General features: G+C 35.9%; 1 protein-coding gene across 2 annotated transcripts in view; it reads left to right on the top strand.

The window, feature by feature from the left end:
- STRN3 (striatin 3) overlaps positions 1–17,337 on the top strand; it is a 104,947-nt gene that overhangs the window by 49,940 nt on the left and 37,670 nt on the right. For both annotated transcript variants that reach the window (XM_052659487.1, XM_052659488.1), the window contains exons 4-6: positions 2,506–2,587; positions 5,820–5,993; positions 16,576–16,705. In XM_052659487.1, coding sequence (XP_052515447.1) covers positions 2,506–2,587; positions 5,820–5,993; positions 16,576–16,705 — 386 coding nt within the window. The remainder of the gene's footprint in view (positions 1–2,505; positions 2,588–5,819; positions 5,994–16,575; positions 16,706–17,337) is intronic.

The following is a 17,337-nucleotide window of genomic DNA, read 5'->3' as shown; positions in this document are numbered from 1 at the left end:
TTGATGGAGTCGCAGAGTTGGACAGAACTTAGCAAATGAACAGAAAACTTGACAACATGAGTGGGTCACATAAAATTTTGAAATTGATATAAATGGTTTCATATATATCAAATTCAAAAGTTAACCTGTGCTGAGAAACCAGGGTAGTGTTGATACTTTCTAAGGAGTATATAGTGAGTTGGAAAAGGGCATGAAGAAAGTTTTCTGGGGTGCTGAGGCTGTATATTGTCACCTTGCTTATTTAACTTATATGCAGAGTACATCATGAGAAATGCTAGGCTGGAAGAAGCATAAGCTGGAATCAGGATTGCCAGGAGAAATATCAGTAACCTCAGATATGTAGATGATACCACCCTTAAGGCAGAAAGTGAAGAAGAACTAGAAAGCCTCTTGATGAAAGTGAAAGAGGAGAGTGAAAAAGTTGGCTTAAAGCTCAACATTCAGAAAACGAAGATCATGGCATCTGGTCCCATCACTTCATGGGAAATAGATGGGGAAACAGTGGAAACAGTGTCAGACTTTATCAGCCATGAAATTAAAAGACACTTATTCCTTGGAAGGAAAGTTATGACCAACCTAGATGGCATATTAAAAAGCAGAGACATTTGCCAACAAAGGTCCATCTAGTCAAGGCTATGGTTTTTCCTGTGGTCATGTATGGATGTGAGAGTTGGACTGTGAAGAGGGCTGAGTGCCAAAGAATTGATGCTTTTGAACTGTGGTGTTGGAGAAGACTCTTGAGAGTCCCTTGGACTGCAAGGAGATCCAACCAGTCCATTCTAAAGATCAGTCCCGGGTGTTCTTTGGAAGGAATGATGCTAAAGCTGAAACTCCAGTACTTTGGCCACCTCATGGGAAGAGTTGACTCATTGGAAAAGACTCTGATGCTGGGAGGGATTGGGGGCAGGAGGAGAAGGGGACGACAGAGAATGAGATGGCTGGATGGCATCACTGGCTCGATGGACGTTAGTTTGAGTGAACTCCGGGAGTTGGTGATGGGCATGGAGGCCTGGTGTGCTGCAGTTCAGGGGGTTGCAAAGAGTCGGACACGACTGAGCGACTAAACTGAACTGAACTGATGGTGTTTGGTTTCTTAATCTTGGTACTGGTTACATGGGTATGTTCAAAAATTCATTGAACTATATATGCTTGGGTGTACTTCAAGAATATCCTTTAGCAACAGTGAAAACTGGAGCCAAATTTCAACGTTAAGGGACTGGTTGAGTAGGTGTATACTTTCTATAGAATATTATATAATTATGTGATGTTTATATTTATTGCGATAAAGTGTTTAAGGTCTATTGAGTGTTAAAAGCAGCTTGTAGTGCAGTCCAGATCACGCCTTTTTTTTTTTAATGAGAGGAGACGCTCACCTATGTTATCTTCAGATGGAAAATATGGAATAAGAGAATCTCAAATATTAACACTCTCAGTGATGGGATTTGAGTCAATTACATTCTTTTTAAAAATGTGTTCTTTTGGCCAATGATTTTATGTTATATGTGATTTAAAAATAAAATGGTGTAAGTAGGAAAAAGTCATAAAAAATGGGGGCTATAAGAAGGAGATAATTCTAGAAATTATAAATATTTCTACATATAGGGGAAGAATGAGAGGGTACTAATAATGGGTTGTTAGGGCTAGAAAAGTTATGCCTTCAAAGAATATTTGAATTCCTGCCAATAGAGTTCACATGACTCTGAGGAGTCTAGGAGACTAATGACAGTAAGCCATGGTAGGAGTTCATTCACTGTGAGTGCTTGTCATGTATGGCCCTATATTCATGCTTTATCTTCATTTTTATAATGGGAAATTACAGGAAAATATTTCTGTATCATTAGTGCCAATAAAGTTTTAAGAACCACTCTGGAGATACTTGTTAAGAAGTTAACTCATCTGAAGTTATGCTGTTCATTAAACTCTTTTTTAATGTATACACTTTGTTACCTGAGAATAAAATATGACTTTTTACATACAGTAAAAATGTTTTCTGGTTTAACTTTTAGTTCTAAAAGTGAAACTGACTGTATTGAGTCTTGTACGTAGACTTAGCATCTACCGATACAAACTGTATGTTACTCATTATATTTATATATATAATCATACACACACCTAATTTCTTAACAGTGTTGATTTATGTAAATAGTAATTATTTTTAATTTCAGAAGCATTCAAATCAGCAGAATTCTGGTAGTTAAAAAATTGAATTTAATAATATTTCAAATCCTGGGCTTTTGTTTTTTTAATTTCTTATAGTTAATATACACTTGGCTTTTCCCAATTTTAAAACAAGGAGAATGGTGCTTAAGTGTTTGGGCTGTCAGGATAAACACTTAAAATTAATAACCCACAGTGAACACTCAATAAAAGTTAATTTTCTTATATCCTTTGTAAAATATTTTGCTATATTTTTGTGGGACTTTATGATAACTTCGGCAGCGTTATCAGGAGTTGAAGTAACATGTATGAAACTTGTCTTGTTTTGTTGTTGTTATTAATTTTTAGAAGAAACCAAAGACACAGAGGCTCCCACAGCACCTCAAAATAGCCAGTTAACGTGGAAGCAAGGCAGACAACTGTTAAGACAGTGAGTAATGCTTCATTTTCAGCTTTAAGGATTTAGGTATGAAAGTGTTTACTTAGTCAGTTGGCAAGTGAAAATTATTTAATGATAGTGGGACAATGTGTATAGCTCTCATATTGTTTCTTTTTTGTTTTGTTAGATTTTGAATCTTTTTAAAGTTTGCATCCTCTGAATGTTTCTTTAAACATTTCTCAGAATGATCTTATTTTCTTATTTGTGGAATAGAATGTCAGAAACAATTGAGGATTCATACTTACAGATACACTCATTACTCTCACTGCAAAATTCACATATTTGGTTTTAAGTGAGATTGTGACTGGTTTAGAGAAGGAATTTATCTGGTTGTCAGAAACTTTTCAGCACTGGCTTGCTTACTAAATTTACTTGAATTTTTTAGGAACATTATTGATGTTTTAATTCTTTGGTGTGTTAGAAGTACTTCTGTGGCAAATCTTTTTACTATTTATCAATTAGAATAAATAAAACAGATTTATTTGTTCTTTTCCCTTGTGTTTTGAAAACTTTGGTACTTGAATGCAACTGAAATCTTAGGTAATTTGTAATTGTTCACCCTTCTCAACCCTAGATATCTTTATCTTTGCTTCAGTAACCCAGTAAAGTGTGGTCAGACCCTTGGTCTTATTATAACCTATAACTGTTCTACCTCTGGAATGATCTGACAGTTCGTATTCCACTTCTCTTAATCTGGTTCCCCTGTTATTTGCTCTCTGATCTGATCTTGACTGCTTCATTTTCTGTATCTCCTCTACCAGTGGTCAGTTTGAATTTGTTTTTTTCTTGTGGTAGGGTGTCTTGTTTCTTTTTATTACTTCGTTAGCTCCTACTTTGACCCCATGATCCTTTACCCTTTTGCCAGTACCCTTAGCTTTCTTGCTACCCACCTGTTACCCCTCCTCATCCCACCAGTCATTTTAGTGTACCTACCTGCAGGATTTCAGCCCTAGTTCTGTATACTATCTGTTGCTTCTGTTTCTAATTAATTTTTGGAGAAAAGTCATAGAATTGTGTGAATGCCATTACACATGCATGGTTTTCTGTCCAAACATTTCATGGAGCCTTTTTCCACATCCCTTGTCGTCTCTTGCTCCTGTTGCCCTCAGTTTGCCCTCCTAAACTTGCACTGCATCTCAGCCCATTCTTCCTTACTCTCATTAGAGCACCTTAGGTTCTACTTCACTGAAAATACAAAGGCTATCAGGTGAGAACTCTTCACTTCTTGCTTTTTTTTCTGTAAATGTATTTAAACCTCATATTTATAATCTCAGTTTCTAATGTTCTATTCAAAGAAATTTTTATCAATCTGAACTCTTGGTGACTAAAATTCAGGTTTTAATAAAAACAGGTTATTGCTTGGAAGGATGCCAGGGTAGCCAGCTGAGTTAAGGGAAGTGCTGGTTGCCTAAGAGTTGGGAACACAGGAGCTGGAGCGTCACTGGAGGACTTCTCAGGGAGTGGGGCATCCAGGATGTGATCTTAAACTCTTTGGTGTTCTGCTCCTCTGTGTGTCAGCTTTATTCTTTTCTCCTGAAAACCACTTCTCTCCAGATGACAGAGGATCCCTTGTTTTATTCAGAATACTTTCTGAGGATTAAATTTGTCTTCACTTGATTGAATAACTACCAAGTCAGTTGTTTTTACCTGGCTTGTTTAGATTTTGTTTAGGATTTTGATGGCCTGTTAAGACCACATGGTTAGAACGTGGAGGTTTTTTTCTTTCCTCCAAAAGAAGATCACATTTTTTAGAAAAGTTTGATGGTTCTAGGGAAAACAGGTACACAGAATTTCTCTCATAAATGTCTAATCCCATTGTTTGGCTTTATAGTCTCTCTTCTTACCTTTCTCTAAAAATAGTTTATGTGAATTGTCTTCCTTGTTCGTTTCTCAGCTAGTTTCCATTTTCGTATTTCCCTGAAGCTTCTATCACAAACATATTTATGAGACCCTTTTGTTCATTTGACCCTTTGGAAATACTTGACATAAACTCCTCATTTCTTTTTGAAACTTGGTTTTTCTTACTTTCATGAAATTACTCTTTGCTGCTTATTTTTACCCTAACTTCTTGTATTCTTTGCTGTAATTTTTCTTTGTGGTTTTCTTACTTTTCCAGTACTTTAGCTGTTTTTGTCCTCAAGCTTTCTGTTTTTATTTATGCTTTTTCTTTGGGTAACTTCATTTAAATTCATGGCTTCAAATATCACCAAACACTAATGACTCCCAAATCTGTAAACCTAGTCCATTCTGAGCTTTTGACCTTTCTTATCACTGTACCTAATAAATGTTATCACTTTGATAGATACTACATGATTATTTGATGAGTACCCTGTAAAACCAGATTCTGGCCCTTTATTATTCATTTTACTGAGTAGAATCACCATTCAGTCATCTCAGCTCGAAACCTGAAAAATTTCCAAAATTCTCACCTTAATTTACTACTATATCTACTTCTATGGCAAGTTACTTGGATTTTATCTTATTTTTCTCACATTTTTTTCTCTTCTCCAGTTTTAGTTCTTGCTGTGTTAGTGTCCTAACCAGTCTCCCTGTCTTTAGCTTTCACTTTAAAATCTTTTGTTATTTTGTCAGTAATATATAAGGCTTCTTTTTAACATCTTCCCTTAGCCTGTCAAATTATCAGTACTTTGGTAAGAAATTTTAAAATTTGTTACACAAGCTCATTCATTACCCATTATCTGTATTTTAGGTCTCATAGTAGGTCCTTGTAGGTAACCTGGTTTAGCTAAGAAGGAAAGTTTGAAAACCACAGGTCCATAGGACTGCAGTGAGATCTTAGATCTTAGAAGGAGAACTGAACTATCCATTAACCTCTCACTAAAAGCCAAGCTTTCAAGGTGGCCTATCATTGTTCAGAGGTTTAATTCTATTCATCTTTTACAACTTTCTGGATTTTTTTTTTTTTTTTTGAGTAATATATATGTCGGCTCCTAAAAGGTTTAGAGCTTTTTAGGCGTCAGGATGATTGGCTCTTAATTAGTATTAGCCATCTATATGCTTTCTCAATTAAATTTTGGTTTGTAATCAGCCCTTTAAAAAAAAAACTGGAACTAGTCTATAGAGAAGAAAGATATTAGGGAAAGGAAGAGTATATTTTAGAGTATTATGGATTTTTCTAAAATCCTTTGATGTAATTTTTATTTAACAAGTTTGCAGGTATTAGCAAATTATGGGATTTAATATTTTTAATTTTCTCTTATAGATATCTTCAGGAAGTAGGTTATACAGATACAATATTAGATGTACGGTCTCAGCGGGTAAGATCATTACTTGGACTGTCCAATTCAGAACCAAATGGATCAGTAGAGACAAAGAATTTAGAACAGATCCTGAATGGAGGTGAATCTCCTAAGCAAAAAGGACAAGATATCAAAAGGTATGAACTACACTTACTTGTTGTTGCTCAATCGCTAAGTTGTGTCCAACTTTTTGCAACTCCATGGATTGTACTACGCCAGGCTTCCCTGTCCTTCACTGTCTCCTGGAGCTTGCTCAAACTCATGTTCTTTGTGTCATTGATGCCATCCGCATTCTCATCCTCTGTTGCCCCCTTCTCCTCCTGCCCTCAATCTTTCCCAGCATCAGAATGTTTTCCACTGAGTCAACTCTTGACAGCAGGTGGCCAAAGTATTGGAGCTTCAGCATCAGTTCTTCCATTGAATATTCAGGGTTGGTTTCCTTTAGGCAAGACTTTTAATCTCCTTGCTATCTAAGGGACTCTCAAGAGTCTTCTCCAGCACCACAATTCGAAAGCATCAATTCTTCAGTGCATAGGTTAACATTATTTGTATAACAGGTATTATGAATCTCTTTAGCTTTTTGTTACTACTGTTAACAAATTTTAAAGCATGCAGAGGCTCATCCTTGGTGGTCCAGTAGCTAAATCTCCACTATCCCAATGCAGGGGGCCTTGGGATTGATCCCTAGTCAGGGAACTAGATCCCACATGCCACAACAAAGAGTTTGCCTGCTGCAACTAAGCCCTGGCACAGCCAAATAAATAAATAGATGTTTTTAAAAGAAATGTGTAAAAATTAAAAAAAAGTTCTGTAAAAAAGAAGCATGTAAAGTTCAGATTTAAAGTGTTTTTTCCTAAATGGCATCATGGACAAATAAACTTTTTATTTAGGCACTTTTTAAATTTATGTATCTTGAAGTTTTGAAGCCAAGAGAATGACTGAATTATCTCTGAAATAAGTGCAAAATTAAAACTTGAGAGTGATTTCCTGTAGTTTAGAGTTATTTTGAACACCTTGATTTTTGTTAGAGTGTTTTGAATAAATTTTAATACTACTCTGTGATTAGAATAGTAATGATTGTTCAGTCACTGTTGTGAAAGAAACAAGGCTTTGCATTGTGTTTGGGCTCAGAAAGCTACCAGATCTAATTTAAACTTTTAATGTCTTTATTAAGATACAATTCACCTGCCATAAGTTTCACCCATTAAAGGATATAAGTTTAACAGTTTTTAGAGTATTCACAAAGTTATTCAGCCATCACCATAATCTAAGTTTTGAAAATTTTCATTGCTCTGTAAAGAAACCTTGTACTCATTAGCTGTCACTCCCCATCTTTCCTATATACCTCGCACTCACCAGTCCTAGGCAACCATTAATCTACTTTGTCTCTGTAGATTTGCCTATTCTAGATATTTTATGTAAATGGTTATTTTGTGAGTAGCTAGTTCCCGTTAGCATAGTGTTTTAAAATCCATGTTACAGCATATGTCAGTAACTCATTTCTTTCATTGCCAAGTAATACTCTTTTCTGTGGATATATTACATTTTGTTTATCTATTCTTTGTCCAACTGATGGCCTTGTCCGTTGATTCCACATTTTGGAGTAATGAATAATGCTGCTTTGAACATCAGTCTGAAAATGTAGACATGTCTTTTCAGGTCTCTTGGGTTTATACCTAGGAGTTGAACTGTTAAGTCATACAATAACTCTGTGTTTACCTTTTTGGTGAATTTCCAAATTCTTTTCCAAAGTGGCTGGGCTATTGTACATTACCACCAGAAATGTATAAGAATTCCGGTTTCTCTACATTCTCATCAACACGTCTACCAGATACACTTTTGATTATAGTACAGATATAATAAATGCAAGTAGTCAAGCAAGTGGAACTTTTTTCATTTTCTACCATTAGATATTACCTTGAATTTCATAGGTCGGAAGGACAAAGAAAAGGAGAATGGAAAAAATAAAACTAGTTCATGTAGAGCTTAAAATAGTATATACAGTTTATAAACTAGCATTACTTCATACCTTAGATATATATTGGAATAATATGTTGATAACTTTCAGCATAAGCCTTTAGTTTTGGGATTTTATTTCTGAGAAGTAAGATCTCTAATAAAAACAGTTTGACATCTAATAGAGTCCTTATTTTCTTTACTCTGGATTTCAGGAATCAAGAGTTTTCATAGCATATGAGAAAAAGCAAGGATATTACTATGTGTTTTAAAAACTAAATTTGTGAGTTAACCAGGTTAAGTAGTTAATAGGATTTATAAATACTTGGGAATGTAGTTTAGTGTATCACACTTGAATCTGAGTTAAAGATCCACAGCAGACTACATCTTCTCCTTGTAAAGCTTTTCACCCTTACAAGATTAGTAGTTTTTTGTTTTCTGTTTTGGTAAAAAGCATATAACATGAGATCTACCTTAAAAGTTTTTAAGTGCACAGTGCAGTGTTGTTAACTATGTAAGCACAGTATTGTAGAGCACTTCTCTAGAAGCTTTTCATCTTGCGTGACTAAAACTCCATACTCATTGAATCAGTCAGTTCAGTTCAGTTCAGTTCAGTTCAGTGGTATGATCATTCCCCTAGAGCCAGACATCCTGGAATGTGAAGTCAAGTGGGCCTTAGAACGCATCACTACGAACAAAGCTAGTGGAGGTGATGGCATTCCATTTGAGCTATTTCAAATCCTGAAAGATGATGCTGTGAAAGTGCTACACTCAATATGCCAGCAAATTTGGAAAACTCAGCAGTGGCCACATGACTGGAAAAGGTCAGTTTTCATTCCAATCTCAAAGAAAGGCAATACCAAAGAATGCTCAAACTACCACACAATTGCACTCATCTCACATGCTAGAAAGTAATGCTCAAAATTCTCCAAGCCAGGCTTCAGCAATACGTGAGCCGTGAACTTCCAGATGTGCAAGCTGGTTTTCGAAAAGGCAGAGGAACCAGAGATCAAGTTGCCAACATCTGCTGGATCGTGGCAAAAGCAAGAGAGTTCCAGAAAAACATCTGTTTCTGCTTTATTGACTATGCCAAAGCCTTTGTGTGGATCACAATAAACTGTGGGAAGTTCTGAGAGAGATGGGAATACCAGACCACCTGACCTGCCTCTTGAGAAATCTGTATGCAGGTCAGGAAGGAACAGTTAGAACTGGACATGGAACAACAGACTGGTTCCAAATAGGAAAAGGAGTACGTCAAGGCTGTATATTGTCACCCTGCTTATTTAACTTCTATGCAGAGTACATCATGAGAAACTCATTGAATAGCGACTCCCTATTTCCTCCTCCCCCTAGTACCTGGGAACCACCATTAGACTTTTTCTGTGAGTGACTACTTTAAGTATGTAAGTGGAAATGCACAGTATTTATCTTTTTGTGCCTGGCTTATTTCATTTAGCATGATGTCCTAAAGGTTCACTCATGTAGCATATGACAAGATTTTTCTTCTTCTTCCTTTTTTAAATTGTTCTGCTGTCAGTAAGGATTTTATTTATTTTAAAAAATCATTTATTTATTTGCAAGATTTTCTTTGATTTTATTTTAAAAAGTCATTTATTTGCAAAATTTTCTTTAATTGATGGATAACTGTTTTACAATGTTGGTTTCATTTCTGCCAAGGATTTTCTTTTTTGTGTCTAAATAATAATTTGTTGACTGTATGTACCACATTTTTCTTGTCCTTTTATCTGTCCACAGACTTCTAGATGATAATTGTTTTTAATCAAGGCCAATTTCCTTCCTAATGAATATACTTGTATTCAGTTCAGTTCAGTTGCTCAGTCGTGTCCGACTCTTTGCAACCCCATGAACCGCAGCACGCCAGGCCTCCCTGTCCATCACCAACTACTGGAGTCCACCCAAACTCATGTCCATCGAGTCGGTGATGCCATCCAGCCATCTCATCCTCTATCGTCCCCTTCTCCTCCTGCCCCCAATCCCTCCCAGCATCAGAGTCTTTTCCAATGAGTCAACTGTTTGCATGAGGTGGCCAAAGTACTGGAGTTTCAGCTTCAACATCAGTCCTTTCCAGTGAACAGCCAAGACTGATCTCCTTCAGGATGGACTCGTTGAATCTCCTTGCAGTCCAAGGAACTCAAGAGTCTTTTTGGTGCAAAAGTAATTGTAATTTTGGACCATGAATTTTAAATTAGTATAACTAGGCTCAAACACATCTTTATTAATCAAAATAGGAACCAGTACACTCAACAGACTTTTGTCAATGAGAAATAAGGTTATTTACTCCTATAGCTTAAAAATCTGTTTGGGGATTCAGCAAACTATTGGAAAGCAGTTTTCTACATCCTGCTGGTTGTGGAAGTGTTTTCCCACAAAAAGTTGTCAAGATGCTTGAAGACGTGGTAGTCGGTAGTGGTAGTCAAGAAGTCAAGTGAATGTGGCAAATGAGGCAAAACTTCGTAGCCCAATTTGTTCAACTTTTGAAACGTTGGTTGTGCAGTGTGCAGTAAGGTGTTGTGGAGAGGAATTGGGCCCTTTCTGTTGACCAGTGTCAGCTGCAGACATTGAAGTTTGCTGTGTATTGCATCAGTTTGCTGAGCAGACTTCTCAGAAGTAATGATTTTGCCAGGATTCAGAAAGCCGTAGCGGATCAGACCTGTAGCAGACCACCAGAGAGTGACCATGACCCTTTTTTGGTACAAGTTTGGCTTTGGTAAGCGGCTAAGAGCTGCTTCTCAGTTCACCCACTTGAGCTGCTTGTTGCCTGTTGTCGTATACAATCTGCTTTTGTCACGTCACAATCCGATCAGGAAATGGTTTGTTGTTGAGTAGAATAAGAAAAGACAACACTTCAAAAGGACGATTTTTCAAAATTTCTAGTCAGCTCATGAGGCACCCATTTAATCGAGTTTTTTTTACCTTTCCAGTTTGCTTCAAGTGCCAAATGACCATAGAATAGTTGACGTTGATTTCTTTAGCAGGTTCTTGTGTAGTTTAAGAGGATCAGCTTTGATGCTCTCAGTTGGTCATTGTCAACTTCTGATGGCTGGCCACTACTCTCATCTTCAAGGCTGTTGTCTCCCTGCAAAACTTCTTGAACCACTGCTGTACTGTACATTTGTTATCAGCTCCTGGGCCAAATGCATTGTTGCTGTGAGTTGTCTCTGCTGTTTTATGGCCTATTTGAATAAGAAAATTGCTCAAATTTGCTTTTTTGTCTTAGTATTATTCCCATAGTCAAAAATAAAAAACAGCATTTTATAAGTCATTAGCAAAAATGCACATTAAAATGATGTAAAACATAACTGTATTCATTTAAGGATGTATTCCAGTATCAGATGGCAAATTTCAGTAGTGCAAAAACTGCAGTTATGTTTGTACCAGCCTAATATATTGCACATCTGTATTAATGTAGGTGTGTATGGTTCAGCTAGAATTAGGGCCTTTGAAAATTCTAAGAAATATGATCTAATATATTGATAGAGATACCAACAAATACATAGCTATCATATTCTTACTTATAACAGTAAAAATTTGAACCAGTCTTCATGTTCAACAGTAGAAAAATGATAAATTATAGGCCATATTGTTAGAAATAGGATGCTCTGATTTACCTTTCAACCTCTAGTAATTGCCCTCTTTCTTTTTATTCTGAATGAATCTTGCCATACTTGTAGGGTTCCTTCATTTCTAGAAAATGCACTGACTCCTTTTTACCCTTTTATTTTTTTACTTTTTTGAGTTTGTTAAGTTTATTATTTTTTTTTAATTTTTTTACTTTACAATATTGTATTGGTTTTGACATACATCAACATGTATCCGCCAGATGAATGGATAAAGCTGTGGTACATATACACAATGGAGTATTACTCAGCCATTAAAAAGAAAACATTTGAATCAGTTCTAATGAGGTGGATGAAACTGGAACCTTTTACCCTTTAAATTACCAGCCTTACTCTTGACTTCACTCTGTTTTCCCTTCATCTGGATATATAATGTTAAAAATTCTATTGATGATCTTTTTAGAATGAAAAGAGACAGTAAACAGATAGTTGGCAAAGAAAAAAAATATAAAATTCCAGATGTAGATGTCCACTTAAGCATGGTGGATTAAAGAGACATTTTACTTTCGTTCCTTATCAATCCTCTAAGATGTTCATTAAAGACTTTTTAAAAATACATTAACATATAAGAGCAATAAATTGAGTACATAGGAAGAATGAGAAGGATATACTATCCATCAGATAGGGAGAACTTAATAATTTTGGAATCTGGAAAGAAAAGAAGTCAATTCACATCCCAAAATGCCAATAAAGTTACAAAAGGTAAGGAATTAGCAGTATCAGGTACATCTGTAGTCAGATTTAGAGGGAGTTATTAATAGAGAATTAGTTTCAAGTTTAGGTAAGAGGCAAGTTTCAAATTTATGAAAGAATTTCAAACTCCTTCTTTTTTAGATTTATATATATATTTTTAAATTAATTTGTATTTTAATTGAAGGATAATTGCTTTCCAGAATTTTGTTGTTTTCTGTCAAACTTCAACATGAATCAGCCATAGGTATACATATACTCCCTCCCTCCTGAACCTCCCTCCCATCTCCCACTCCATGCCACCCCTCTAGGTTGATACAGAGTTTGAGTTTCCTGAGACATACAGCAAATTCCCATCAAACTCCCTCTTTTGTCCTGTGTAGCCATTTGAAAACCCCTCCCCTATCCCAAAGAATGGTGGTACGTTTTCTGGTGAATTCTGATTTCTGACAAATTGCAGTGATTTCCGATTTCTTAAAAAGTCAGGCACCTGTAGGGTGAGCTACTATGTTGAAGACAGGAGGAGGATCTGAAAATATCTAGCTGAGCAGTGACATCTCTTGTTTTCTTCTGCTTGGCTTCTGGTATGTTGGCAGCTGATCTTAAATCCTTTCCAGGCAGAAGTATGATCTATTAATGGTAGAGAAGACTTTCTGATACTGACAGTTGGGAACTGCCAATGAAATGTTTGGGTTTCTGCGCTCAACACAGACGGGAAGCTAACTTCTTGACAAGCCTCACCCATGTACACAATATATCCAGTTAGCTTTTCTATGCTTCACTGTTAAATGCTAACGGTTAAGGAAAGACTTTGATGTGAAAATTGGAGACCGAAGGAACCAAATCAAAAAAAGGAGCTTGGAGAAGACTTTGAAAAGTTTACTCTTCTGTAAGCACTGAGAAAAATAATACATCCGTAAAACAATAAGATGCTATTTTGTAAGGTTTGATGAGAAGTCAAAAAAGAGCTAATAGAAATTTTAAAGTGTGGTTTAAATAATTTTTATGTAGAACTTGGATGATAAGGTTAAAAGACTCTCCCAGAAAAGAGCAAAGGGGGTAAAAAAGAAAGTAGGAGTGAAAAAATAGGAAAATATAAAGATGGGTCCCAGAGGGCTAACATCTGAATAGGAGTGTCAGAAAGAGAGAACTGGTAAAATGGTGTTGAAAGGATTATTAAAGTAGTAATTTTTAAAAATTTGTGTAATATATTTACAGAATGTATTTCCAAGCATTTTTGTTTCCACATTGAAAGGGTTTTTCCCTGGTTACACTGTAAAATTAATTTTAAAAAATCCATTCAGGGTCATCATCATGATTGCTAAAAAGAAACATCTCAAGAGTAACAGCATATTAGCTTGCAAGTGGGGCAAAGTTCAGACCCTTCACAGGCCCTGGTTGCTTTAATTTCCATTTTCCTAAAGACTGCTGACGTTGAACATCTTTGTATACCATACATGTCTTTATTTTTTTAATGAATTTTTTGAATAATCTCCCCATGCTCATTGTTTTTTTTGGATACTAAGATTCACGTGTTCTGTATATAGTCCTTCATTAAATATGTGATTTGCAAATACGTTTTCCCAATCTGTAGACTTTTCTTTAAATTGCCTTAGCAGTGTCTTTCAAAGAGCAAGGGTTTTTAATTTTGGAACGATTCATCAGTTATTTCTTTTATTGATTGTGCTCTCTTTGACTTTTTAAAGTCTTATGCATATATTGCTGTAACCAAACACAATTTTAAAACCTAAAACATTCATTCTCATTTTAGAGACAGGAATTCATATCCAAGAAATGACAGTACTTAATTTTTCAAAGTTCAGAACAACACTGTCATGTCTTAAATTTATGATTCTTAAATTTTTCTGTCATTGATGTGCCGATTTTGTCAAATATTTTCTTTGCCTTTCATTTAATCCCCCAATATTGAGACATATTATTGATGTTGAGCTGAAAATTATGTTTTGTTATTATGGTAGTTTTTTGTTTGTTCTTACTGATTTGCACTTGGAAAAAAAAGTATCTTTCTACATTCAGTTTTTATACAGGTCCTTGAACCATGTACTGAATTAGGCACAGTATAGTAGACCTATTAAGACCCTGTATCAAAGTACTATTAAAAGCTACTCTGAATTGTATGATACCCTTAATTTAGACTAATAGAACCAGTCAGGGATAGGGGAAAAACCTAACTTTTAGACTATTATTCTTTTTGTTACCATGTACTCATCGTATTGGTCAGGATATTTGAGATCATCTAGTTTAATTCCCTTTCTTTGAGATCGGAATGAAAACTGGTCAGTCCTGTGGCCACTGCTGAGTTTTCCAAATTAGCTGGCATTTTGGCAGTTTTCCTTCCAATCCCAGAGAAAGGCAATGCCAAAGAATGCTCAGACTACCACACAACTGCACTCATCTCACATGTTAGAAAGTAATGCTCAAAATTCTCCAAGCCAGGCTTCAGCAATACGTGAGCCGTGAACTTCCAGATGTTCAAGCTGGTTTTCAAAAAGGCAGAGGAACCAGAGATCAAGTTGCCAACATCTGCTGGATCATGGCAAAAGCAAGAGAGTTCCAGAAAAACATCTGTTTCTGCTTTATTGATTATGCCAAAGCCTTTAACTGTGTGGATCACAATAAACTGTGGGAAATTCTGAGAGAGATGGGAATACCAGACCACCTGACCTGCCTCTTAGAAACCTACATGCAGGTCAGGAAGCAACAGTTAGAACTGGACATGGAACAACAGACTGGTTCCAAATAGGAAAAGAAGTACGTCAAGACTGTTTATTGTCACCCTGTTTATTTAACTTCTGTGCAGAATACATCATGAGAAACGCTGGTCTGGAAGAAGCACAAGCTGGAATCAAGATTGCCAGGAGAAATATCAATAACCTCAGATATGCAGATGACACTACCCTTATGGCAGAAAGTGAAGAGGAACTCAAAAGCCTCTTGATGAAAGAGGAGAGTGAAAAAGTTGGCTTAAAGCTCAACATTAGAAAACAAAGATCATGGCATCCGGTCCCATCACTTCATGGGAAATAGATGGGGAAACAGTGGATACAATGTCAGACTTAATTTTTTGGGTCTCCCAAATCACTGCAGATGGTACCTGCAGCCATGAAATTAAAAAACACTTACTCTTTGGAAGGAAAGTTATGACCAATCTAGATAGTATATTCAAAAGCAGAGACATTACTTTGCCAACAAAGGTCTGACTAGTCAAGGCAGTGGTCATGTATTGATGTTAAAGTTGGACTGTGAAGAAAGCTGAGCGCCGAAGAACTGATGTTTCGAACGGTAGTGTTGGAGAAGACTCTTGAGAGTCCCATGAACTGCAAGGAGATCCAGCCAGTCCATTCTAAAGGAGATCAGTCCTGGGTGTTCGTTGGAGGGACTGATTCTGAAGCTCCAGTACTTTGGCCACCTCATGAGAAGAGTTGACTCACTGGAAAAGACTCTCATGCTGGGAGGGACTGGGGGCAGGAGGAGAAGGGGACCACAGAGGATGAGATGGCTGGATGGCATCACTGACTCGATGGACACGAGTTTGAGTAAACTCTGGGAGTTGGTGATGGACAGGGAGTCCTGGAGTGCTGCAGTTCATGGGGTCGCAAAGAGTCAGACACGATTGAGTGACTGAACTGAACTGAGTTTAATTCCCACAGGTAAAGAAATTAGAGCCACAGTGTCTAAATGACATGGCCAAATTCAGGCAGCTAGTCAGTGGAAGAATTGAGACTTTCACTGTGAGAGACTATGTTCAGCTGAAGCTTTCACTGTTCTGTTGCAGCCTCTGTTTTTAGAGATTTAAATAACTATTTGAAAACTGTTTTTTGTACATGAATGAGGAATTCAGATTATAGTTTTAAAATGACTTAATAGATTAAAATAGATTATGACTGTTAATCAATTGTAAGAGTGGTTCTGAAACACTTGAAATATTTCTTTAGTATATTAATAATCCTGTTTTGTAGGTAAGAAAAACCTGTGAAAAGGATTGGAATGTTCTATATCTGATTTACCATTACTTTAAATCTTAGTAGCCTCATAAATTAAACTTCAGTTTTAGTCCTTAAACATTTGGACCACATTGTAAAAGGTTGTAGAGCTAAAATAAATGCTGAGTTCAAGTTGCTTAATTACAATAACTTTTATTTTGAGAAATAATACTACATTTGAGTGCCTAGTAACTATAGGGTTTTTACTTTGATGCTGTAATTACTTAAAGTATCATTGTTATAGAAACTTAACATCTTTAATTGTAGAACATAAATGATCTTTCATTTTTGGGTACAATATTTAGATAATACATTATAAGTAAGTTTTAATTTGAATCTATCTACTACCTTCAAATACTGTTTAAAAATAGGAGACGGAAAGAAATACTTACCACTGGGATATTTTGATTCATCTTTTTCCTCTCTTACAGGACTTCTGGTGATGTTCTTGAGACATTCAATTTCTTAGAAAATGCTGATGACAGCGACGAAGAAGAGGAAAATGACATGATTGAAGGCATCCCAGAAGGAAAAGACAAACATCGGATAAATAAACACAAAGTAAGAATTCTCTTGACTAAATACTGAATACGTTGTGTTAGTAACTAAATACAGTGTATTTAATAACTACAATGTATTTAGTCATGTGCATGGAATAGAAAATTTCAAGATGTCTTAAGTTACATTGGAAGTTATTGATTTTTTATTACGTCATTTGAAAGTTTTTTATATAGTTCTTATTGAATTACCCTACATATAGTAGAAATTATTATCTACTGTATTATTAACTAATTGGCAATAAAGGGTCTGTTTTTATGGGACTAGTCCAGTGTTTTGGAACTTTTTTGAAAACAAAAAAAAACAAAACTATCCTATCACAATTAAGAATCACTGCTGTAGAGTATCTCTTGAGGTACAGTAAACAAGTGATAAGTTGTAACTGATGTGGGTTGATAATTCCCACCCTGGGTGAGGGAATAAACTAAGAAATGTAAATGTTTGTGTCAACACTCTTCACTCTTTGTTAAGGATTAATGAGTTTTCTTTTGCTTATAACGTGGGAAACACAGTGATGTATTTTAGTGTTGATACAGATTATTTATAAGAGCAAAAATAGATTAGATGATTGATGTGTGAATTATCGTAGTAGTGTATGGTATTTCAACTGTGGTTTTGAATTCCATTGTTGGTCT

The sequence above is a fragment of the Budorcas taxicolor genome, chromosome 21 (genome assembly GCF_023091745.1).
Source record: "Budorcas taxicolor isolate Tak-1 chromosome 21, Takin1.1, whole genome shotgun sequence".
NCBI lineage: Eukaryota > Metazoa > Chordata > Mammalia > Artiodactyla > Bovidae > Budorcas > Budorcas taxicolor.
This window is presented reverse-complemented; position numbering and strand designations above follow the sequence as displayed.